This window comes from Camarhynchus parvulus, chromosome 2 (genome assembly GCF_901933205.1).
Source record: "Camarhynchus parvulus chromosome 2, STF_HiC, whole genome shotgun sequence".
Lineage (NCBI taxonomy): Eukaryota > Metazoa > Chordata > Aves > Passeriformes > Thraupidae > Camarhynchus > Camarhynchus parvulus.
In genome coordinates, this window is record NC_044572.1 from 10,337,454 (window position 1) to 10,364,399 (window position 26,946).

General features: G+C 38.5%; 1 protein-coding gene across 3 annotated transcripts in view; it reads left to right on the forward strand.

The window, feature by feature from the left end:
* ZMYND11 (zinc finger MYND-type containing 11) overlaps positions 1 to 26,946 on the forward strand; it is a 105,221-nt gene that overhangs the window by 61,592 nt on the left and 16,683 nt on the right. The window contains exons 4-8 of one of the 3 annotated variants that reach the window (XM_030943090.1): positions 12,721 to 12,765; positions 15,487 to 15,648; positions 24,480 to 24,557; positions 24,944 to 25,036; positions 26,488 to 26,575. In XM_030943090.1, coding sequence (XP_030798950.1) covers positions 12,721 to 12,765; positions 15,487 to 15,648; positions 24,480 to 24,557; positions 24,944 to 25,036; positions 26,488 to 26,575 — 466 coding nt within the window. The remainder of the gene's footprint in view (positions 1 to 12,720; positions 12,766 to 15,486; positions 15,649 to 24,479; positions 24,558 to 24,943; positions 25,037 to 26,487; positions 26,576 to 26,946) is intronic. The other 2 variants (XM_030943091.1, XM_030943092.1) reach the window with 2 other exon arrangements.

Genomic DNA, 26,946 nt, shown 5'->3' on the forward strand with positions numbered 1-26,946 from the left:
ATTCTCTTCTACAGTTGTACAGAAGACAGTAAATATTATTGGTATTACTTGAAATCCTCAGACATTCTCAAATCCCAAAGATTTAAGGTGTATTAAAAAAAAAAGTCACAAACTTTTTAATCGTGCTTTAATCTGAATCTGAAGAACAAAGAACTCCCTTTCAGAACTGCAACATGAAATTATAAAGTTATATGCAAACACACATGAAAAGATGAGTTTTACTGATATTCGTGAACACCAGGGCATTCAATTAGAAAGGATTTTCTTAGCAAATCAGCTACAGGCATCCAAATACTGTTCCACTGGACGTCTAACATAAATATTAAAATCAATTTAAATAGGTTGAAAGTTATGTGAAGAGGAAAAAACCATGTTTTTAATATCCCTCCATAGCTGAGGTGGAGCACACTCAAAAAGTGATAATAGTTGCTTTGACCAGGAAAAAGCTTAAACAATTGTTTTGCCTTGTTCTGAAGCCCCATCTCTTTATTTACAAGACAATATTTTCCTAACTAAAAAGAGTTTTGCAAAGCTTTAAAATACCTGAACTAGGAACTATTGCTTTGGAATATAAATTGCAATTTCATTAAATACTGTTAAAAGAGTCAGCATTGTCTCAGACATAGCTAATACATTAAATTTGGAGGAAGCCCAGAAAAACTCTAAAAATCACCAAAATGCTCATTGCAATATTGCAGTTATCAGTAAGATCCTGAAAGTGAAACAATGTATTTGGTTTTGTGGAAACAAGCAATATCCATAACAGAAAACATTATCATCAAAATTATCTCACTTACACGAATTTAAAGTATTGAAATACCTTAATTTCAATACATTGTATTTAATGTGCATTATGTCACTGTTAAGATTTTCATTCTAGTTTCATTAGAAGCCCTCAAGGGAACCTTTAAAGGGTATGTTACTGTTCTCCCTGGCAGGAAACGTTTCAAAATTCCAGCTCAGCTCTTTTAAGTATTTCTTACATGAGTTTTATCTGTTTAGAAGTGATATTAACTGTGTAGACTCAACAAGACATAAAGCCTGAGATCTCTGATTATCTCAAGTGTTCTGTATGTTTGTTTCCTCTATTGCTAAGAAAAAGGAAAAAAAAGAAAAAATTATCAAAATGCCTAACAATAGCCATTTCTTATATAATCATTCAAATAATGCTCCTACTGCTTATTAGCAACATTTGCTTAACAAAACTTGAAAGAATTTACATCCTGTAAATTCCCAGTGAGTCATTAGAATTGCACAATTATTTAATGTCTGTGCAAAAATCATCTCTGACTGAAGATGCTGTTCAAGTCACATGATGAATAACCCTTTAGTTAGATGCAGACTGCATTTTCAGTATTACTGCTAAGCACTGATACTTTGGCTTGTGACCATATGTGTGGGGCTGTCTCAGTAGTTCAGAACACCACACTTGACTTAACAGTTTTTGCAAAAATAAAAATCAGCTTCTGATCCAGGCCATGTTTCAGTTGTACCCAAACCCAAACTTTTTGTTCCTAATACTGAATCAAAATGCTGCAGACAGATGAAGCAAAACACATAGACTTGGTGTAAAGTCATTCTCTTTGTTCTTTTATTCAGAAAGTTTTAATGAGTAACGAAGTGTCATTGTCATCACTTGCCATCAGATCAAGTATTTTCCATTCTCCGACAATTGGTGCAAACCATCAAGTTTGGGATGTTCTCTGCTTTGGACAGGGCTAGTTTTACAGATGCTTTGTCTGCACTTGATCAAGAGGCAGTTTGTAGTTCTTTGTAATTCAGCACTGCTCAAATCTTGTACTAATGACTGTTGGAGCATGAACTCAAGTTACATTTCAGTGAGGACAAATACACAGAATTGTTTCTGGAGGTGCGCTTGGAGGAGATGGAACTCTTCGGAGCAGGATATTAATGTTAAAAAAGGGATTTCAGGCTCAAACTTTAGCACTTACAGACCCTTGACCTAATTGTCAAATTTGGTTTGACTGGTACTACTGGAACTTGGAAAGCTCAAAACAGGAAAGAGAAGACTTAAAAACCAATCAACCACCCACTGACACCAGTGCAGGAATGCTTTTGGATTTTGGCTTCTTTCCTGGCACCACAGTGGAAGTCAGCAAACACAGGCTGCTCCAAGGAGATAGCAAAGGGACACATTCTTATCATCCCTCCTCCTACTCTTTATTTGATTATTTGCTTGGTGATTTTTTACACTTTTGAAGTTTTGGATCTGAATTTTAGCAGGTGAAAAGATTACTGGCCTTGGTCACAAAACTGCTGAGCCTTTGTCTGTTACTGTAAGAGATGCCTGACTAGAGGATGCCACATGACCTGAAAGTACTGGTTGTGATGGTGACTACAGACTGATGGCTAAATAGTGACAATAACTGAAAGTATAGAGATTATGAAAACACAGCTCTACTTGGAAAAGATTCATTTGATAATCTGTGGTACTTGCTTAGGGGTTTCTAAACATCGGCCCTATCCAATAGGTTGACATAATGATAGATCTATGCAGTAAGGACATAATCTCTGATAGGGTTACCCTTAGCCTTCAGAAAAATTATACTACTTTGCTCTCATTGTCCTAGCAGTATGTTGAAGCTATGGTAAAAAAATTTAGGCAAACCTCACATATTTAGAAATATACAAAAGACAAGCTGAGGTACAAAGACAAAACAATTTGAGGGCATCAGGAGGTTCTTCCAAAAGGACGGCTCATGAAAATTAATGTTCAGAAAAAATTAAAAAAAAAAAGAGAATGGTTGGATTTAAGAGTGTAAAATTATTCTGTCAGATACATGTGGGAGAAATATTTTTATGTAAGTTACTAAATTTAAAATGTGGAGTTGGTAACAAAATGTACTGTATTCCAACTGACATTTAAGGATTGGTACCTAAACAAGAACTTTGCTGCAAATATTGTACCTCCAGGGCTTGTGCAGGTATTCATTTTGTTTGCTCATTTGCCATGTTCCCAGATATTTTGCACATTTTCAAAATGTGTTCTCATCTTACAGGCTTTCTTATCTTGCAGATGATTAATGCATTTGCACAAAATAAATGAGAGAAGAATTTATTTTCCATTTTTATTCAGGATTTTAGTTAGGAATTTTGCATTTTTCTGTTTGTTGATGCATTATTATACAATTGAACAAAATCTCTTCAGCTTGTTGCCTTGCAAGGGAAATGTCAGTCCTGAAGTCTGGTAATTTAAGTTTTCTTTTTTTCTTTTTTTCTAAATGCTTTATTTCTATTTCTCACAGAACTTCTGGAATTTGGACATGCTATTTATTATCAGCATAAAAAAAGGTCTTCTTGTTCTTCTTGTGGGTTTAGAAAAAAATTTGTAAATCAGTGCTGTTAACTATGTTTTGAATGCAGTTGACAAGATAGAAAGGAAAGGTAGATCTTCAAGAAAATAAGAATGAATCTTCTTACCTATTCATGACTATTTTCTGTTCTGCCATGATTTTATGTACTTCTATCTGTGTAACATAGTACTGTGTCTAACCCCAAGGAAAGAAATTGAATTTAAGTATTAATGTCCTATGGCTTAATGGGGGGGGGTTAGATGCAGTTTTTAGAGTTAGTTTGTCTTACTCACATTTTTCTGCAGACAGTGTGCACTGAGCTATTTTGAGCATTTAATGTGCTAATTCTTCCCCTCATGATTAAAGTCATAAAGCTGCTCTGACCCAGAGAGAGGCTTTATGAATGTATAATTTCAATTTTCCTGTGTTCATGAAGCCAAACAATATTGTGCTCTTCTAAGATGGAGATGTGTTCATAACACGGGTTCATTGTTTGCATCTGATTGCAACATACCCCACAACACTGCTGTGGTTTAAAAATGGTTCATAGTGGCCAAAGTCTCTAATGAGATGTGAAGAGTGAGGCTTCACACTTACTTAAGGCACTGTGAGTTATTTCTTCTCTGAAGAATGCATAAAAGATGATTATATTTTCAAGAGATTATTATTTTACAGAGTTCTGTTTTCTGATCATTTAATTGATTGCCTATAGAAAGAGGCAGCAATTCTTCTGGCTAGTTAAATCTGACTGTGAGGTTCAGTTACAGTCATTCTCCTGTGTATTTGGTCCTCTCTCAATCTAAATTATTGCCTTTCCAATTCTTCCCTCTAAAGATGTTTGAGTTTAGTGAAGAGCAAACTGTTTGGAGGAGAAGTTTCCTTGCTTTTTCCTGCTTTTAGAAAATGTTGGAGATACAACTTGCTTTTCCCCAACACACACATGTATTCTCAATGTGAAAATTCATTCCTGGGGATTTTTCTGGTATTTTAAATTGAGAAAGTACTGGTGCTTGCTCAGAGCAACTCCAGGTACTTCCAAGTCCCAAGGCTGCCTAAATAATCCATCTCTCCGCTCTGTCTGTATTCCCATCATTGTAACATTTGTTGTAACCCACTGTCAGCACTATGAGTCTTGAAGGTGATTTTGTTAACCTAAGTGACCTTAGGCACATACCCAGTTATTTTTGTGATTTGATGTGTTGCAGGTTGGATTTTAGTAGGATCAGTCTATAAAAAAGGAGAATTTTTGGCTGTTATGTTTGTGTTAATCTAAATTACTTTAGATTGAGCAAAGGCTTGATTCCTTGCTTGCCATGCTTAATTGCTTTTGTAATTATATTGATTTTTCCATGCTAGGTCAGTATTGGTAGCCAGAAGCTGTTTTTTGAACTGACTATGTCATCTTGAGTCTCCATAAATGTGAAGATAATTGTAAAAAGCTTAAGAACTGTCACTGTGAGAGTTTGAATCTTTTCTGTACATAAAATAAATTTTAAATAATAAAAAAACCCTGAACAACAACAGACAAAACCAAACCTCAATCCAAAACCAGCTTGAATAGCTACCAGTTCTAAATAACTAGGCTGAGGAATGGTTTTAATGTGCATCCCATTCTTTTCAGTTAGGGGCAGAAGGATAATATGAAACAGCAATAGTGACAGCCAGTGCCTTCATCATGTGAGCTCTTACAACTGAAGAGCACAAAGAGGAAGAACATGTCACACCAAATGAAGAAAAATCTCCTTCAGTGTTTAAAAAAATTCTCTGTTTGCCTTATCCATCCATATTGCCTTTAATGTAAAGTCCTGTGTAAATTCACTGATCCAAAGCCAAACATAGCCCAAGCCATATTAGTTCATATTTTTTACATATTGAACAAATTGAGACTTTTCCAGACTGGAATGTTCCAGATAGATTTCTGGAACATTCTTCTTGGGAAAAAAACCTCAATTATTGTGAAAGTGCAAGTGTTCTTTACAATTTGGGATTCACTGATGCAAAGAGTTAATGATTGATCCTGTGAGAAAAAATTCAAACTGGCTTCCATCCCTTATTACCACACATCAGGGAGAGTATGAGGAGGCTTTGAGGTCAGGCCACATACCAGCCTGGTCACACAAGAACACTCAAGGATGATGAGCTTCTGAAATTCTTTGAATCTTTTCTGTCTTTCCATCCTTTAAGGACCCATCATTCAGAGCTTAATTTTCCAAAAGACTGCCATGAAATCAATCCTTCATGTGCTAAATGCAATGATTTTTCTTACAAATTATTGTCACAAACTGCAGATGTGATTCTACTTATTAATAAACTAAAAATAAGTGGATTTGGGACAGTTCAGAAAAGCAAATACATTCAAATCATCAAATCAAAGCATAGACTATTTTGTCCTAGAGAAGCGGATTAGAATTCTGAATTCCCAACTTATAGAAGAGAAATTCTTTCTGCATTAAAGCTAAGACCCTCTTCTGTCTTTGCATTAAGGCTGAGAATGGCCTTACAGCAATTCCAGTGGTTCTTGCTGCCTCTAGAAGGGTTAAGAATAGTGAGCAATTCTGCATTCCTTTTCCAATCTTGTTTTTCTCTTCCCATCTGTTCAGGGGTATTTCTTCCTTTTCCTCTGCTCATCCTTATTTTTTGTTCTCTGGAAAGGAAGTTCACAATGTTTGCAGGATCTTCCCATTACTGAAGGTGACACTAGTAGACTCCATCTGACTGCAGAGAGATGCTGCTTCTTTTAAACTGGTGAAACAACCATGTCAGCATCTTCACTTGGCTCTCTCAGCTTTGCCAACTTGATTTTTAAAAATTCCATTGATATAATGCTGTGTTCTTCTTTGAGGCTTTCACTCTCTGTTCTGGAGTTGAGATACTGAAAACATTGTTCACAGATTTCACAAAATGTTCTTTTCTGATTGAAAGGATGTTCTTAAGAATGAGAATTTACCTTTGAATTTGAAGTAAACTAGTCAAACTAGTCTGGAGAAAGGTTCCATCATGGGATTTAAATTATGCTAATAGAATAATGACATAGATCAGTATGTCTTGAGTTTGTTTTTGAAAATATGCATCTTGGGTTTTTTCTACCCTTTTTGTGCCCACTCTGACCTAGTAGTGTTGTTTTTATTAACTTTGTGGGTTCAAAATGCTCTGTATCTCTGGCAACTGATTTGAATCTTTTATTATTGTGTCATGCTGATCACTGAATGAAACTTCATTGAAGCTGATGGGCTTATTAATATTCATGTTTAATTCACAATAAATGCAGTCCCCATGCCTTTGTATCAACTGACAGCTGAAACAATATCAGCCACACCTACAGCACAGGACACATGGACAAGAGATTTGAGGAACCTGTGTAGGATGTTCTGCTGTTGGTTCAGATAAAATGTTTCTGTGTGTGCTGAAACATCACCCTAAAGAAAAACTACAAAATAAGACCAGAGAAGCAATGTAAACGTATTTTAAGCAAGAAAAGGCAAGAAGACCATTTTTGTGCACAGTTCTTGAAAGGAGACTTGGAACTACAAGCAAAGAGATGGTTTATTTCTGGTCTGGATTTACCTTCCTTCTAGGGGAACAAAACCATAATGTGGACATAAAAGGCATTGCACCTGATAAATTCCTCACTCCATCACTGATTTATCTCCCTAATGAAAATAGCCTACAAACCTCCTCTTGGCTCAACCTAAGTCAAAAATTGTGACATTAACAGCAGAGTGAATCCAGTTTCTGAGGACATGAGTTGAAAGTTTCTATTAACCTTGAAATTGGAACGTGAAGAGAGAAAAAAACATTTCACTTGAAATTATTTTCTATTTCTAATATCCTGGAAGAGAAGGCTTTTATTGTCTCACCTTAAGTAATGTACACTGCTACTATCCAAACATGATATTCTTGAGAAGGAAATTGAGATTTATTCATTACTTCAGGAGCACAGCTCATAGGCTGAGCAGATAAGTGTGACAGGGGTTTAAGCAGTCAGTTTGGCTGCTGACATGTTACTACACTTCTTGGAAAAAACTCAGTTTTTTAGCACTGGGATCTAGAGCCTGGCTCTGTACTTTGGGACCTATCACCCCAAATTGTCCAGAACATGGCTGCAGGGTGGGAAGGTGAATAAAAATCTGCCTGTCCTGGCAGGAGTCCAGAGAGATTTGGGTGGCTTCTGCCAGAAACTTAACACTTCTAGGACAAACTGACAATAAATTAATTAGATTAAATTCAGTGAAAGAAAGCCAGAAGAGTTCTGAGAGGGTGTGGAATTCTCTGCAGAACATGAGTCCTCCTGTATCAGTGCATCAGAAGAAGAAGCAGTTAGCAGTGAAGAAAATGGAAATGGATTGTTACAAGCTCAGAAATACATGAACTATGGAGAAGGAATTTTGATCTCTCTCCTGACTGGTGGTTTTGTGTTGGTTCTTTTTAGAATAGAAAGAGTTTCTAAAATAAGAGAATTTAAAAACCATGTAAAACAAGAAATTCCAATTAATTGCTGAGATGCTCAAATCTTGGCCATAATTAACAAATAAATAAATAAATGTACTCGAAATAAAGCACGATGCCTCAGTAGTTGTGAGGACATATGAATTCATAATTATTTTTGATTTCTTTGTGATAAAATATGAATAATGAGTACCTATGAAGTGCCCTACAGGGTCAATTTATGGGAATCCATTTTAAAGATAAAGCCCAGGTCAGAGAAGGAAAGAATCTATAAAGGCAACAGATCTGAATGGATAGATTATCCTGTCTGTAAAAGCACACATTATAGCTATCTGCTGTAGTAGTTTTCTAGAAAAAGAAGGAAAAGATAAAGTGAAACAATTTTCACAAAGGGATTCTAGCTGCTGAAGTTTTCCTGGCTTTGAAAGAGAGATGGACGCTTGTTTACTTGCTAAGCACTTTTGATGAGCAAAGGCAGTAGGGAAAAACATAGATGCAAAACAGGAAGAAATATATCTAGTAAACACAGGGATGCAGAAAAACTGCAGGGGAGAAAATAAGCTTATTTTGGTGCTGAATTTACCCCAGAGCATTGCTCTAGCATTAAATGTAAAGCATGTGATGATCTAAGAAACTTTTATCATTGGAAAGCAATCATCCTGATCAAATATAGACCCTTTACAGTAATGATGAAAGGGAAATACTTTATTAAACAGCTAACTCACCATTTACCTGCTGCAAAGATGGAGTAAGTCCTCTGAGCCATCAAGGAATTAATCACACCTTCCTCAGTTTGAAGCCTAACCTTTTCATCATTGTTCTGATGAAAAGATAAAAGCAGATCCTGTAGGCCACTGAAAGGATGTTTACAGGAGGATTCATATTTGCTAAAGAATAGATGGAGCCAGGGATGTGGCACAAAGAGAAGACTGACCCAAAGGGCAGTAGGAAGACTGCTCTCACAGCAGACTAAGGCCTCTGGTGGAAAACACACCCTGTGTCCCCACTGCATTTGAAAAAACACTGGGAATAATGTTCCATAACACAGAATGCTTGTTCCACCCAGGTATTACTTGGTGCATGCTGATGTCTGAGTGGAAACCAGTAAATCTGCCAGAGACCCCTGATAAGCTGGAGATTCCTTACTGGCTGCTGTGCCCAATGGGATAGAACCTGTTTAAAATAGAGGCCAGTGTGCACATACCACATCCATATCCACTTGAACTCTCTGGAAAAAAAAATGGGGTAAGGCTTCCATCTGTGCAGCTCTACAGATAATCAGCCACACTTTGTAAAACTCCTCTTACTACAGAGCAGTTACTTGGAAGTAACAGAATTGCAAAAGCAGTGGATAGATGGGCAAAGGGAGGTATTTCAAAGCTGAGCTAAATGCTGGTGTTGCATTTCTGCAGCTCCTCAGGGCTGTTAACAACCCTGGTTCTCCTGTCCAAGCCTGTTTCAGGTTGCCCTTTGTGTGGGGCAGGGATTCCAGTATTTACACCGTGAGAGAAATAAAAAACAGATAAATGAAGTGAGCAGTAGCTATTTGCAGCAAATGTAGAAGAAGCATTTCTTCAGGTTTTGCACTGGAGGACAGAAGTCTCATAGGTAGTGCACCCCCACTGTGGTTCCTGATAGCTGTGAGTCATAAAGATGTACTGCAAGGTTTTAGCAATTACCTTTAGTAAAGCTCATGTCTAATTGAGAAAGCTTTGATGGAGCAGATGCTGCCTGAAAAAGACAGAAAGGAACTGATTTATTAAGAATGGAAAATGTCTTTAGACAGAAATAGATGCTGCTTTGTTTAATGTGAGTGGGGGCATAGGTTCCTGCAGCATACTCTGAGTCCTCTTCAAGAGAGGACCCGGATACCAGAGGAGAGTAATGAAATGGTAGATCCATCCATGCTAGAATGCAGTACCACCATTTCTTATATAATAAAGGCTTTTAATTTACTGCAGAAAGTTTGAAATATGAAAGATTAAGTAGAGAAGATAGAAATTACTTCCCAACAGGAGATGATGATGGATGCATGTTGCAAAACCTAAGCAAAATCGAAGGTGTGGGAAAAAAGAGCATCATTCTTGTGAGGCATTTATTTCAGTGTATATTTCTACTTGATATGGACTGGTAGTCAATTTTGTTGGGTTCCAATGAAGAGTTATTGAAGGCCAGCAAAGAAACCTTGACATCAAAACCCAAGATTTTAAAAGCTTCTCTCTTAGTTGAAGAGGGGAAAATGTAAAGAACTCTGATTTTAAAGCTGATAGAGGTGAGAAAAGATGGAAGTGTTCCTTATGGCTGCTCCCAAATCCTAAAATATCAGAATAGAGAACATTTACTTCGGAAATTATATCTTTAAATTGGGCATGGCCTATCTCATTATATGTTAAAGAAATGGGAAACTGAGATATAATAGGAACTCATTTATTGACATTCTTTAAAGGGTTATGAAATAATCATGAAAAGATTACACTAAAGTCTTGGGCTGGTGATGAAAATTACTTGAAATAAATGTAGCATGCAAATACTACTATTTTTAAATAATTTATATTTTTAAAATTATTTCTATCTGCTGGCATGGACTTTGTTGCCATTCTAGATTCCACCACTGTGACAGACCAAAAGTGTTACACGGTGGGTGAAATCTAATGTGTATCTGCTAATACTCTTCCTTTAAACTAGTGAAAAACTGCTCTAAGTTTCTTACCTACTGGGCAGCTGGAGCTCTAGGGACTGTTAAAGCATAGACACCATGCAGGACTGACAATGAGTTTGTGCACAGGTGGGTCTGAATGAAAATCCAGTGATCTGGAAGGAGCTGTGTGTGCAGGGGTGTAGGGGAGAGAGAGGAACACCACAGCAGCAAAAACGTAAAAAATGCTGGAGAAGCACTTAAAACAGAACACCTGGGGGGGAAAAGTGCAAAGAGTGCTATGGGACAAGTGCCACACAGGAAATGCTGGGAACCATGAACTCTGTGGGAAATTATTTCCTTCATTTACTTTATATTGAAATTAGGACAACAGAACTGTATGTATGTTATTTGTAAATAAACATGATCATGCCAAAGGGGTAACTGACTTATAACTGTCTTTCCCATCTATATGACCCTTTTTTTTTTTAGCTGACTGGTTGGGTCCAAAGGATATCCATAATTTGGATTGTTTGGGAAATCTAGTTCAACTGTGTGAAACCAGCAAATCCCCATAAGGGGGAGTTTCATGAATAGAGTTTTGCTTTTTTCCCCTCCCTTTTCCTCTCTCCACCTGATAGTAGAGTGACTTAATACCGAGTATCTGGGCTACCATTAAGGGACTTGGAGAAAACAGATTAACAGGTAAGAAATGAGCTATGTTAATGGAATGTGCATTATAAAAAGGTAAAGTGGTCCTTTTAGACAAAGTCTAAGAAAGGAGGTTATACTGTTTTCATGTGCTATACCTACATATAATTTATATGAAAATGAAAATGTATTACTTGTTTTAACATCTTTTTTTTACAATAATTACGGGCTTGCTGTGGTATGGAAGTGACCTAATAGTTACAATTGTGACCTCTAAGTTATTGTTAATTTTACTGTCAGTATGTGCTTCACATCTCCTACTTAATGGTATGCTAATTGTACAGCAGGATGTCACATTCTCCAACATACAGATTCCCTATTTCAATTACAGCTAAGTAAATCTCCATTACTAATGAGTAAGCATTTCTTTTCCATGTACATTTGCATTATAATGGACATTTTCTTTGTGCACTAAAATTATTCTTTCCTTGACAACAACTTTGTATTTTATTTTACAGTAAAGGCTACGACATGATGATTCATTCCTTTCTGTTGGGTTTATCTGTATTTAAATTGTCAAATGCTCTAGATGGCCTGACATTTTCTATCCCATGTTATTTTTTTTCTGTACTTCCAGAATAAATGTATGTATTTGCTTTAAGACAACCTACTTAAGACAAATGACAAAGAAAAGTAAGCTTATGTGCCAGTCATGAGATGTATTTTTGAAATTGTTGCAGTGCTTCACTCACGTTGCTGGGTGAACCTCAGCTATTTATGTCAGTGCAAAGTGACCTTTATGATATAATGTTTGACAGATTTGAATATAAAGAACAAGTGTGACCCATATGATTGCAAGATCCTGCTCTGCTTAACAGAGCGTAGCTCTGGCTATTGCTCACAGTCCCCCAAACCCATTTGCTGTCCTGCTGATGCATAGATCCGTGAGTGCAGCGGGCGGCTGGGCAGGACCAAGGGGGAAGTCTCTGTTGGATCTGATTCTGCAGCTTTGCTGCCAAATCCGCTCCCTCTCGGGGCCAGGCTGGTGCTGCTGAACTTGGGCAGAGGATTCCCTTTGTCTGCAGCACAGTGACCCCGGAGCCCTTCCCTCCCTGTGCCACGAAACTCAGTCCCTGTGGAGGAGATCCTTCCTCAGCCTGCATGGCCCTGGGAAAATGTATCAGCTTTTATACACAAACAAGGACTGTGAGTTTTATTGATAAAATGATAGCCTAACCTTCGATAATGTGCTGCAAAGGTGTTGCTTTGCTTTTGGTGGGGCAACTCCCTGTGCAGTAAATTATGTTAGAAGGATCTTTTTTTAAATGCCCAGAGAAGGTTTATGTATCAAAGAGGGCGCATTAACTAACAATCATTAATATTCTTGATGATTTTTAAATTGGCCTGGTGGTGGGTGTGTATATGGATAAGAACGATGGGTGTTGGGTTCTTTTAATCATATAAGTACGTGGGATATTTTAAAGAAATAAAATGTGGTGAAAGTGTCAGGTAGCATTCCAGGAATGCAGGAGGAAATGTGTGCAACCAGAAGTTAGAACTAACAGATTGATTTCCTGGTCACTGTGCATGAATTCTTTCTAGCCTTGTGTATATCCTGATAATCAGATGGCTTACAGTATAGATACAAAGTTTGTTTTGTTTTTATTTTGAAAGGCCTACGGTATGCAGCCTTTTTCCCAGACAGCAGCAAAAAACAAGGTGAACAATTTTTGCACTATGTGGTTTTGAATTCTGTCATATTTTCTATTACGTTTCTGTCTTCCATTAGGCTAGCTTAGTTTACTCTCTTAGCCACCACCATCATCCATGTCACTCCCGGTCCCGAGTTGGGTGCGCACCCCGCGTGTCGGGCGGGCTCCGGGCCCGGCCGTGGCCGCTCGGATGTCGCCGCTGTCACCGCGGCCGCCCTTGGGCCGCCGCTTGCGGGAGCGCCCGGCGACACCTGGCGGTGCGAGCGGGAACTGCAGCCCCGCGGCTGCCGGAGCGGCCCGACCTGCCCGACCCCGAGCGCCGGCAGCCGGAGCTGGGCGCAGCTAAAATAATCCCATTTCCTGCATGAAAATAAATGAGTCTATGAATAGACAAAGTGCTGGGAGCGCATTCCCCTCCCGTTCACACTTAGGTAAACCGAGAGGAGCAATAACCAACACTTCATTGCTGTTGGAGGAAAACTAATGCCTCTGACCTCGCTATTGAAGTCAATAGGGCAGTTGTCCACAAGGGTTATGTACCTTTTTAAAATCTGTTTTTAGCTAGCTTTCAAATATAATGCACAAATTAATGTTTTATGTATACTTATGCACTAAATATACTGCATTAAACTAAAACTTTTTTTTCCGTGAAAATCCTTGTATTTAGAAATAATGAGGTTTTCAAAACTTTGCAGTGTGAATACTGAAGGAAGCCTCTTCTGCTGTTTTATTTAACGTCATGGTTTCTGGCTGGAGTGGATGGTTTTTCTTGCCAGCAAATATATTTCCGTATGTTTATGAAATTCCACATCTCTTTGCCAGTATATTTCTTAACAATGGAATATCTGGGAGATACAAATACGTAACTAATACAAACAAAAATTAAGAATCCTAGAATCCTGATTCTGTGCTGAAATTGCAGGGCCTCTTGTGGTCTTCTCAGTTTAATTTTTATCTAAATATACATTCAACCAAAACTGATTATTTTTCTTGCTTAATTGGCCCTTTACTGTCACCTGATTTTTTCTTTTTTCATTTTCTATATACAGTTAATATAAATTAAGTACAAAACACTACTTTATCCTGATTCCTCTCAGTCTACAGGCAAATCAAGTACACCAACAATGCAGTATCTTTAGTTGTTTACAAAATATCCTAAAGAAAGGGCTCCCTAAGTACACAGCCACTGGATTTTGGAAGGGGAAAGATTTGGTGAAACAAGAATGTGTTATTTTAGCCGAATTTGGTGGTGTTATGCCATTTTGAGTTATACAGAATTTGCCAGTAAAATGAAATGAGGAGAAATGACAAAAGGTCAAGTTACGCTGTTAATCTGCACAACAAAGGAGGGCAAAGTTCTGAGTTTAGAAAAATTGCTGGTTAAGATTTCATAGGATGGTTTTTCCCCCTCTAAACTTGCTACCCCTGCAATCCAACATTCATGGTACATCAGCTTTAGTGCAGGCACTCTGTGTTGGGGCTGTCCCAAATCTCTTGTGTTCCTGGGGGCTCTGGTCAGATGAGTTCTGTGCACAGCACAAGGGACTGGAAGGGCCACCTGAGCGTGGCCCTTCTCACACTGGAGGAGACCTTGCACACAAGGACTGCACTGCCCAGGCACAGCATAATGAAAATCAGACAAATGCCAGCTCTGGGAATTGCTAACTCCACCTTTACAACATGACATTAAAAATAGCTTGATCAGATTTTACCAAGATAATTTATTGAAGAATAGGAGTAGTTTTTTCAGAGATCTGAACCCATTGAAAAGTGACATTTGACATGAAAAGGCATTGAGAGTTTTATCTGAGATATGACAGCTATTTTGTCTTCTAAGTGTAGAGAAAACTGTGGCATTTCAGATAACAAACATAAACATTTAACAGTGGCCACTGGCAATTCTGCTTGATTCTAGAACTATAGATTCCTAGAGCAAAATTCTGCCTCCAAATTATATGCATGCTGCTCTCATTTAGTTCAGCAAAGCTTGTGCACATGTTTCAAAGGTCAGAATTTGGCCGTTGGGGGTGAATTTTCAAGGAAGAGTATATTAAAGACACCTGTGCATCAGCAGAACCATATCCTTTGTCTACTGCAGAACATTTCAGGAATGAGCCCGGTGCTATTGAGCACGGCAAGTGAAACATTTTATGTGTTTTGAATTACATTGGGATTGCTTAGCAGAAACATTTCTTGCAGTAATTGGTTCATGATTTCATTTATTTCTTGTAACTCAACTCTTTGATGCTGAAAAGTTGTCAGTTTTAAGAGAGTAAAGACTGGAAGGGACTGCCCTTCAGAAAATTACAGTTGAAAATATAATGTAACACTCAAACTAAGGGAAATAGTCCAAGAAAATAGGTATGGTCTGTTGAGGTGCACAAACTTTTGTTTGCAATCTAATACAGAGAGGTCAACAAATGTTTTACACAAAGGTAGAAAACAAACCCACTTTTCATTGTGGACAGAGCTCATATTTGAAATTGTAACTAATCAGACAATTGAAAAAATTAAAATTTGGCATTCATATTCTATTGGAGTTAGTGTGTATTAAATTGATGAAGATCTTTAAGCACATAGGTTTTCCCCTGTTTTTTAAACATTATACACTTCTTTAAAATGTTTATAATGTCTAATTGCTGCTGGATTTCAAGACATATCAATTTTGTTCTTAGTTCCTGCAGATTTTGACAGAATGTCATACCAAAATATTTTGTATTTTTTGTAGGACTGGGAAACAGAAAATCATGACTGGTATTGTTTTGAATGCCATTTGCCTGGAGAGGTGTTGATATGTGACCTGTGTTTTCGTGTGTATCATTCCAAGTGTTTGTCTGATGAGTTCAGGCTTAGAGACAGCAGTAGTCACTGGCAGTGCCCAGTTTGCAGGGTGAGTACCTATGAGATTTCATGTGCTGATTAGAGGATTGATATTCATTAATAGATTTATGAAGGTGTCCAGGTGGTCTGGCCAGGTTATTGGGTAAAGAACTGAATGTTGAAATGATGGTACATACCTAGAGCATCTGTACAGAGGTACCAAAATGTGGTGCATGTAGCAGATGGCCACTTTTGAAGACTCCAGCAAGTTTTACTTGCACAGTACCCTGTGCCAGAGCGTGCACCTGAGTGCAGTAAAGTGTGGGAACCTTCAACAAGAGTAAACAAATTGCTGTATAAGATGCTACTGTTTTTACTTAATGTTGTTTTAATGAATCATTTTTGTATTTTGATGACTTGCATTCTTAATATTTTATTGGAATGGTATTTTATGTTACAAAGCCACAATCATGTTACTGATGAGGCTAGAGTCAAAATTATGGAGTTAAATCCTGCTTTTCATTTACTGATGTGGATTCTATTGGTGCAAAAAGGGCAATCTGAATTTCACTCATGGCATCCATAGCTATGTTTTTGTCTTTAAAAATGCTATTCTTATGAGTATGGCAGTGAGACAGCAAAAAGCATTTTTATATGAATGGGCAGATATGTTGTCTACGTTTCATTAGAAGATTAAAGATTCTGGTCAGGAGGGTGCTTACTGGTACCTAGCCTTGAATCAGCCACATACCTGTTGCTGTTTTCATCTCTGTGTCACCTCCCCAAATGGTGCACTTCACTAGGCTTCCTAGAGAGCTAAGCTCCCTTCCTGTGGAAGTAATAAAGCACATTAATGTTTCAGATAAAATTGTTGCTGCAGAAAGGCATAAAACTGCCACTTCCACTCTGCCTGGGATTGCTGGAGAGAGAGGCACTTCCTTTGCTAAAAGCTTGGATTAGCTGTAGAGCAGCAGAGTGACCTTAGGATGATCTGTGCTGCAAGGAATGTAAGGTTTCAGGCACTTTGTGGGATGGGGAAGTAGTTGTTGAAAACACATGGAGTGTTTTGTTTCAAAACAGCACTTTTTGACTGCTGTTACCTTAGAGTTCCACAAAACCTGTTGTTGTTTCCTCAGATTGCTCTCAGGAGAGCAGATTGCTGTCAGGGAGCTCTCAGGGTTTAGGGAAATAGTAAGAAAATCAGGGCTAGCTCAAGGAAGCTGAAAGTAATGAAAAGGAAGTAGTGGCAGGGAAAAAACTGTTCAGAATAAACACATTTACTGTATCTCTCCATATTGAATTGCTAGCATTTAATTTAGCTACTCAATATCCCTCTGTTAAAAACAAAAATTATGACCATATAGAGATGATTTACTTTCAGATTTTTAAATAAATCTCTTTAATAATTGTTGGGTCTTATTAGAATTATTGATTATTCCTATAAATAGTTAAAATTAGGTAAACAGCATCCAGTATTCACTGTAGTTTGCCAGGAATTTTAAATGATGGCTGGTGAAGGTAGAGACTGTGGATGGCTTATGCCACCTTGTGTATGAGGTGGTTTCATAACATCTATCTTGTACCATGGATGTCCTCAGAGTGGAAATGCTGAATCATTGCTGGAAATGTGCTCTGATACACCAGCTTTGAGAACAGTTTGACTTTCATCATGAAGCCTTGAAGTCCTTTATGGAAATGATATTAAATAAATGTTTACCTTAAAAAAGAAAATCCTGTGAAACTTGAGCCATGTGCTCTCTGCCTATCTTTCTGCATTTGCTCCTTTATACAAATGTTAAGGAGAGGTTTTGGGGGCTCTTAAATGCTTCCTGCCCAAGAGGCCTTTGGCTTGCTTAGTGCCTCAGGTGAAGATCAACCTATTTTTGTGGATATTGCCACTGTGAATGCCATGGCATCCTTTCTCCCCCTGTGCCAGCAGCTCCTATTTTTCTTGTCATTAATTCAAATAGCTTCAAGCCCTAATTCTGCAAACCTGGACTAAGGAGGCTGGCACAGTCCCTGTAAGTGTGGGAGTCAGCATCCTTGTGTCAGAAGTCATCCTTTAGTATTCTGCTACTTTCTGCCCACCCTCCTAGGAAATGACTGCTCTAATTTCATTTTAAAAGCAAGAAAGTGGCCTATATTCAAAAACCTAATAATGTGGAGAGAGCCCTGGCTGATGTCCAGAGGGCATAACAGGGCTTAACCATCTTGCATAAGGGCACTGTGTTATCAGCAGTAAATAAGTATCTTAAAGAAAAGTGATAGCTGGGACAAAGAGATACATATATTTTCATATTTAATTCCATAACTGCACGTGGCATTTCTCACTTGGGGATTTCAAAGCTCTTTACAAAGGTGAAGTACAAGTATGTTTAAAACATAATATATTGGGAGAAATAATCTAAGAACACTTCATTCTTATGTAAAGATTGCTTCTCTAATGCTGCCAAGGTCAGCAAGCCTTTGGATTTTTCATTTCACAATTGCTGGTTGTATTAGTTTGATCAACCAGTGCAGTTTTATCTTGCACACTTGGCTACTCAGAAATATTTTATAAAGGCCATTGCTAAAGATTTGTTCATAACTTAAAAAATATTTTCTTCCCATATAATATTAAAAATCCCTTTCGAACCTTGTTCTGAACTCTGTTTGCCTGCTCGTGGTTTTTCTCCATTGCATCCATAAACAACAATGTCCAGTTCCTCGTTTATTTCTTTTTTTAAATTGATGGTACCGCTCTGAGTATTTTTGTACCCTATATAACTCTCAGCAGGAGTCAAAAGTCAGACAAAGTTCAATTCAAACCACATTGCACTGATTGAAATTTTTCCCTGACTGTTGACTAATCATTGCCTTAAGTGAAATAAATTGGCATTATCAGCAAAATTCTAGACAAGTCACAAGAGAAAAACTTAATATTGAATGAGCTTAGAGATTACATTTTTCACTACTGGAATAGTCCATTCCAGACAGGGTTAGTCACCTCTGTCTCTGAAAGATATAGGAAACTTGTACATTTATTGCTTCTCTTCAGTTATATAAAACAAGGGAATTAATTTTCTTCAGTTAATTTAGTATCTAAAGACTACAAAAAAAACCCACTAATTTTTGGTGGGGGAATAGATATATACAAAATTGGGAATAGGAGAATTTTGATCATGTTGGTGTAACTCACTATTATTATTTCTTGTCTAAAAATCCAAATTTTAAAAAAATTATAAGAAGGCAAAACTAAGCATTTTGATATATCATTTGTCACAGAGAAATAATTTTGATTCATGAAACAGAAGGAAAGAATTAGTCATGTGGTTTCACTTGACTATTAATATTTTTTACAATCATCTGATGAGAGATTGGTCTTCCATGCATGTTCTTTGCAAGGACTTATAGCAAATTTACCTATCCTAGTGGGTACTCCAATATTCCTGGGGTTTATACATAGGAGACCAAAGTAACCTGTAGAGATTAAGATATTAAATCCTGTGCTGGGAAGTATGCTATAGATAGGCTTTCTCTGAGTGCTGGTACTGTACTGAGCATTTCCTAGGGTACATAAAACTAAACCATTATGCAGTTCACAATCAACTTCAGACAAAATTTGACAAGTGAGAATGACAAGCAGGGGAAAGTTAGAAGCACAGGAAGATGGAGGTTACTTAAGTGAAGTTTTTCAAGTGCTTAGATCAGGGGGGTTTAGGTACCAGCTGCCAGTCAAGGTGGTAAATGTCAAATACAAGGAGGGAGGAAAGAGTTTTTATTGGCTTATTTCATAGTGTTATGGTAGGAGTTTGAGACCTGGATGGGGAAACATATTCCTGAAAGAGTATTTGGTGTGATCACACAAATAATAGTCATGGGTTGGTGAGCAAAGGGCAGTCCTAGTGTAGGACCAGTTTCCAGTTTTAGCAGCACAGGGCTGCTAAACACCTGTGAGGTGTTGGTCCTCACCAGTCCCTGCCATGCACCCTGGAGTAAATCAGGGAGCTGACAGAACTGGGCTCTGCATAGCACATACTGAATAAAGGATAAAGGAATTTGTCCACAGCAGTGGGAAAACTGGGTAAGCTCCACTTAGAGCCTCCTGCCACCTTCTTTGTGCAGATAAAAGCATATTTAATTCATATGATTCTTCATATTCAGAAGGTGCTTAATGCACCATACATGTAGAAAGCAATTTGTGGATTCAGCTGTAATATTTCCAAAAGCACCTGATGCTTTAAAAAGTCTAATTTTACTGCATCTGATCATGAAAGAGGCAAATCTCAGGGCATATTTTGCTCCTGCAGAAGCTTTTCTGTGTGATGCTTAGGGCACACAGTGCATTGGTTGCTCTGAGACCCATTCCATGTGCCTGCATACCTTTCTTAATGGTACAGGAAACCTGAGGACCTGAGGGTTGAAAGTTTGAGAGGGCAGCAGAGCAGTAAAGCTTTCCATATGTAACACCAAATTCCTCTGGCAATTTAAGCCCTAAAAAAGTCCAAGGGCCAGTGTGTAAAGCCAGAAGTTTCTGAAGGGCAGTGGTGAGTTTATGTTGGACTCATGCTCATAGATCCCCTCTGCAAATAGACCCCTGGAAACCTGAATTTCTTCTGAAAATGCAACTGATGCCTTAGAAACATGTATCTGTCATTGAGCAGCCTCCACAGAATCCATCACTGAACTGAAATGCAGCTCTTTGATGTGTGTATACACAGGACAGGTGAGAGAGGAAGGGAAAAATATTCATTAATGGGAGATTACAGGGAAATGGAAACCTCTTTAAACAGTGCAAATGTAATTTAAATGCCTATAGCTGGACAGAATGCTGGCTCTGACACCTTGCATTTCTTAGAGTTTTCCTGGTTTTTTCTCTGCAAAAGAAAGATTGCAGCAACTGCAGCACAGTGGCCACTGCCACCCTGGGAGTTGAGAGCTAACTCGGAGTGCAGAGATTTGTCACTTCCATCATCCCTGGTGCTGCTGCAGGATGGAGTGTTTCTGGGAAGTGCCCCTGGCTTCTCCAGCCTCATGTGGTTTGAAAAGCCTTGCAGTGAAGTCCTGCACTATGAGCATGTCAGAATTGCTAAATAAGTCACACCTGCACAGTAGCAATATATTGCTACCCTCTTGAACAGCTAGGCAGTATAATTAATCTGGAATATTGAATATAAAGAGCAATGTAACCTTCAGGTTCCAGCTTCTAAGAAACAGATGTGCTGCAGAGAATAAGGCTCATAGAAGTTTTTTCCTGCACCCACAAGAAAAGAGTTAGGCTGCAGGCTTGGCCTTTCACCTACCAAATCTCATTAATCTTCTACATGAGGATTGCTGTTGGGAAGGTTATTACTTCACTCCTTCATCCCCTGTCTAAATACATAGGCCTGACCAAGTCTTTCAGTTTCCCTTGATTCAGAGCAGGAGGTTTGGAGCTCTCTCTAAAGCAGGGTGTGCCTCAGGACTTGTCCATGCTGCAGGTGAGCCCCAGCAGGCAGTCAAGCACCACAGGGTCCACCCATGTCCCCTCAACTCCCAGCTGAGAAAGGAAACAAAACAGGTGATGCAAGGGCAGTCACTCCCCACCCTCCTGGATAGATCAATGCCCAGACAGTTCCTGAGTTAAAGATGGCCAAATTCCCCCTAAGCCCTCTCCTCTTCCTTTCCATGGCTGAGCATGAGGTTCCATGGCATGGAACAGCTCTTTGGTTAGTGCAGCTCATCTTCCTTGTTGGGTCTTCTCCCACCCTCTTGGGCACTCCCCAAACTGTTCACTGTGGGGCAGAGTGAGAAACTGCCAAGACATTTACCCTGTGCTCAGGAGGAGCTGCAACATCCATGTGTTACCATCACTGTTTTGGTCACAAATCTAAACCACAGCACCACACAAGTGCTGTGAAGACAATTCATTTCATCCCAGCCAGAGCTGGTACAGTCCCATATTAAGATAATTTATCCCACAAATAGACTGTGTAAAAGTATAAGGATCCTGACATTTTGGGGGCTGGATTGAATCTCAGCAGGCTCCTTGAAACAAACTTGAACTTGAACAAGGTTTCCAGTAGAGCATTTTAGTAGAACTGACAGGGAAAAGAAAGTGGATCTTGCCACTATCATTGTTTTTGTTTCCTGAAAGTAGGAAATTAGAAGACCTAATTTTCATTTATATTTGCTTCTATATAACTCTGCCTACAAAGGGGACCTGAAAGTGGGTATATTATCTTGTGTCAGAGCAATATGAATAGATTTTATGCAAATCATAGTCCCCACCTAGTATTATCTATTTTCTTGCTTTAAGTGGCTCAAGGTTGATGACTCTGAGAACACTACAAGTCTTCAAAATACAAAGGAGGGCTTTTTTTATTAAAAACTTACACATTTTCCATTATAACTTCCAAAGAATGTGTGAATGCTACCTCCTAAATGGCTAATTATTGTTGAAAAGTGAATGAAGTGCTGGAAATGTAACTGTCTTTCTACAAAGGCTGAGCAGCCTTGCCATAAAAAGACATTTTGCTGGCTCATAGGCTCCAATTCCCTAAATTTATTACCTTTCAAAATTTAGTAGAGGAACATGGAGATCAAGTTTTTCTTAAAATAAATCAGTGTAAGGAATTGAAGGAAAAGTGGAAAAATTAAAGTTTGCCAGAATTGGCAAGTTAATTATATAATTTTCATTGCTGCTTAAGATGATATTAATTGCTGACATCAATAACTATACAAAGCCAGCTATCTATCTTTTCTTATGATCTCAAGGATAAGACTGTAAACCATCCATCTCAACAGTCTCTTTCAAACTGTCTTGCCCAGCAGGGCATGAAAAATGGTTCACATGAATTCTGAAATGCTTTCAAAGGATGATAAATTCCAGAGCCATGTCAGAAAAAGAGGTGTAGGACTAGTCAGTGCATGTGAGTTTTATTGTGTCCTTGTAAGTTTCAGTCTTTTAAAATGCTGTGTCATTAGCAAGCACACAGCACTCCAGTGCCTGAAATGACAAAATGACAGCAGTGTTTCATAATGCAGATAATTTAATGCACATTTGGGTTTTCATTTGCAGTGGCAATGTTGGTTTATGAGAAACTGAGTAGGTGATTTGAATTCCAGCAGAATGCACGTTTCTCCTGGTACTCAGAGTGAAACATGAATATACAGAATATGACTCAGATATATAGTGCAGGATAAATTCTCTGTCAGTCCACAGTTTGGAAGGAAGGCCAGGCAACCATTAATATTATGAAAATAATGCTTAAAGGAACTGTAGGTTTAGAAATACCTGGGGCTGGCCCTTCCCACAAGAGAGTTTTTCCCAGTCAGGAGGAAGCTGTAGTGTTGTTATGCACCATGCAGGGTCTGAGTAGGTTGGTGACTGAGCTGGTATTTCAGCACAGTTTATAATGACTCTAATTGCTGTTAAGCAATCAAATGAGTAGCTTTGCAGGTAGTGCTGTGTACAGTTTTGTTTCCAGAAAGATAGAAGTACAATCCTGAGATGTATAGGTTGCAAGTTTGCTGTAGCACAGGGAAACAGCCTGTGGTTTTCAGTGTCCTCAGTGTCTTGCAGGAGGAATATAAACAGGGGAGACACAATCAAATCCTATCAGCTTTTTTGTGCTAATATGTAATTTTATTCTTGCCAAGTAAATGTGTAAAAGCAGGTGCTCTGTACTCAATGTCTGTCAGCCCTATGTCCAGAGTCATATAGAAGTAATTAAATGAAAAATAGCACACTTCTAGTGACAGATAAATTTTAAGCCTCCTTTATTTACATATTAGAACATGGATTCATTTTTTTTCTGGTGTTTGCTAAGCAACCATCATCTGCACAATTATGTGGATCTTGCTAAAGACCATCAGATTTTGAGGATGCAGGTGTAACTGTGCCAGTTTGGTCCACACAGTTTGCACACAAGTGGTGAAGTGAGGCATGAGAAGGGGAGAGCTCAGCCTGGCAGTCAGTGCACAAGGTGTGAGGAGGAGTGAATGCTTTGCAGGAGATGTGAGCAGTTAGAAACACTTCAGGATAATAGACCTGGAACCCATGCTGTTGTTTCACTGCGCTTTTGTTTGGGAGAACTACTGGAGGTAAAAGCAGGGAGGAGGCAGCACTTTGCAGCCAGCTGTTGTAGCTCTGCAGAGCTGTGCACAGGGATTGGAAAGGCTGTTTGTAAGAGCACATTAGGCATTTACAGAGACACCTTCTCTCTAGCAGCACATTTTTGGTATGCAGGGTTCTCACTAGCCTGGTTATACCTTGAAGGGTGCAGTAAGTCTCTATAAGTCTAAAATGAGAGGGGAAAGCTCTGGACCCTGAACTGCTAAAAAGTAGAGATTTTTGTTCCAGAATCTGGATTAAATTTTGTTAAGGAAGAACCACAAAGCTCCCAGACTGCTATTTCTTGAGCACTAAAAAGTGCTCTGAGTTTCTATTGGCTAGACCCAATTTGTCTTCCTCCCAGATGGTGTCATTTTGCTTGGTCAGCACATAATTTGTAGATGGTACAGGATATTATTTTTTAAATTATTTCTTATTTTACTAAAATTATTAATGCCTTGCTAATAAAAAGACCATTAAATAAATTTTCAGCTGCTCCCTAAAATTACTTTCTTCGTTGCTTTATTCTAATTAGACACTTTTTTATGAGAGGTTTTGACAAACTATTATGGATACAAGTGGAAATAAAACCTGCAATTTTTCTGTAGCTGAAGTTCTCAGCCCAGACATAATTCAAAGTAACAGATATGGTGGTAGTGGCGTGTTAGTGTTACTAATTTCTCAGAAAAGATTTTCCCTAAGAGATAGTGTTTTATGTGATTCAAAGTTACCTTTTCAAATCAAGTGTTAATGCAGAGGAAATGTTTATTGGCTGGATTTTGAAGTCAAGTTTAAAATACTGATCTGATGCTGTTTTTCTTTGGCAGAGTATCAAGAAGAAAAACACAAGTAAGCAAGAGATGAGCACATACCTGCGGTTCATCGTGTCCCGGATGAAGGAGCGGGTGAGTCTGGGCTGGGAGCTTTGCTCAGTCCCTGCTGCACTGCGCAGGATCATTGTGGGTGCCCCCCTGTGACTGTGCAGGAAGGAGGGCTGCAGGAGGGTGGTTTTTATTTCTCCTGTCACAAGCACTGTGTGTGTTTTCACACACACTTACCAGGCCCTGAGGTTTGGATCAGTGTCACCAGGTTATGCCACGGGCCTGTGGCTCCTCTGACATGGAATTTTCAGATGTGAGACAAACCCAATCTCATGGGTTGTGGATCCCCAGTTTGCGCTTGTGTAGTCTCCACCTGAAATATTCCAAACTATTGCATTTTCTAATCCTCTTTTATGTGTTTTAAGCAGATTCTGAATGCAATAACAAACACTGTCTCATGGTCCTTTCAGGCTATAGATCTAAACAAGAAAGGGAAGGACAACAAACACCCAATGTATCGAAGGCTGGTGCACTCAGCTGTTGATGTTCCTACTATACAAGAGGTAGACTGACTTGCTTTCTAACTTCCACACTGGTTTGGGTGTCTTTTAATAGTGAAAGTTTAAAAAGTCCTAATCCTGTTTAATTCTCTTTATGATCAGTATTTCAGTATTGTATCCAGCATTAGGTATGGAAGCTTAACACATCAAACTTTTTCCTCATAAATAGGTAATTGAGTAAAACCATTTTCAGCGGTGCCTAGTTTTCAGACAAAGACTATCCTCAATTCCTTTTGTACTAGGGTCTGCAGGTAGCTAAAATCTTCAGAGAAATTACTGTTTAGCTAAATCAATGAATATAGACTCAAGTGCCTGTGTGTGCTTCTCTGGCCCAATGTTTTTGACCATATTCTGATTTCAGTCATTTTGCCCTTGTGTGGGTGTCAGCTTTATAAACATCTGAATGATTCATAAAGAACCAATCACTTTGTTGATCATGAAAAACCAGACTCACCCAAAACATCTGTTTTGCATTAATTGTTCCAAAAATAAAGTACTAATAAATATATTGTCCCTTTTTTCTGAGCCAAAGGTCTGATCATGACTCATATAAATCGACTGCACATGACCATAATAAACAGCATATTCATCTTTACTCATTCCTGCAACTGGATTGTAGGCAGTGCTGTGGTATATCTTGCCCTTTACAAGCACAGATGTGTAGAGCCTTTGTTTTATTATTAAAATGCACAAATAAACAATAGCTTCACTGACAGTTTTGGAGACCAGCACTGCTGCTTTCTAGAAGTGCTGGCAACACTGGTTGAGCCTGAAAATAGGCCAGGCCTTCCTTTCACTCTGTCAACTTCTGTTTCCATAGAAGGTCTTTTGGCTCTGACATCATTCTACAAGCTGATGTTGTTTTGTTGGATGATTGGAATTGTCATAGATGTTCTTGAGAGAGCCCAAGTGAAAATGCTGCATTCCCCATTGGACAAAGCCACACTAAGAAAATGAGTTGCATGGCTCCATGTAGGCACTTTTTATGAGTTTGGAAGACTGGGACAATCAGCTTTCATCAGATAACACAGACTATCAAGTGAAGAGCCTGGAAGCTCAGTCCTGAAAGGCTGTCAACATTGATTCGAAACTAGCTGATATTTTAAGGTACAAAATGCTCTCCTCAGGGAACATATTTCAGTTTGAGCAAATGTTCTGGGCCACACCTTATACTGCAGCTACTGCAGCTTCACCTTCTTACAACCAGGAAAATCTCTTTTAAACTTGGTCAAGTATTAAAGGATCTGTTTTACTTCTGGGCATTGCATAAAGGGCAGCCAAAGCTCAGGTACTAACAAACCATGTCAAAGAGTTGTAAGTATTCCTTTTGTATGCAGGAAAAGCAGTGTCTGATCTGTGTTGCATAATGCAGACTCCTGTGAAAGCTTCTCTGCATAAAGCAGGTAGAGCACTTTGAAGAGTTTTCTCACAGCCTTGTGTTTTCTTTTGTGTAGAAAGTAAATGAAGGAAAGTACAGGAGTTATGAGGAGTTCAAAGCAGATGCTCAACTGCTTCTACACAACACAGTGATTTTCTATGGAGGTAAAATACTACATTTACTGCTTGTCTTGTTTGATTTGTCTTTATTTGTACGAAACTCACAAGTCCAGGATGAATTTGGTATTAAGTAGTCTTAAGTGTGAATGAGGTAATTTGAAAGCCCTTAAAAATCAAAGTGCATAAGGACTTTTTAGGATCTTTTCTGGCCCACCTACTACAGAAACTATTTTCATCCTCCCTGGATAAATCTCTTAGTGACAATTACACTTTTTCCATCCTGCTTCTTCTTCAGCAAAGTCCTAGGTCAGTCTATACTGCACATTTTTGCCAGTATACATATGTTTTCCTAGGGTAGAGCAGGGTTTTCTGTGCTATGTCAGCAGAAACATGTACTATGGACATATTTCTTTTAC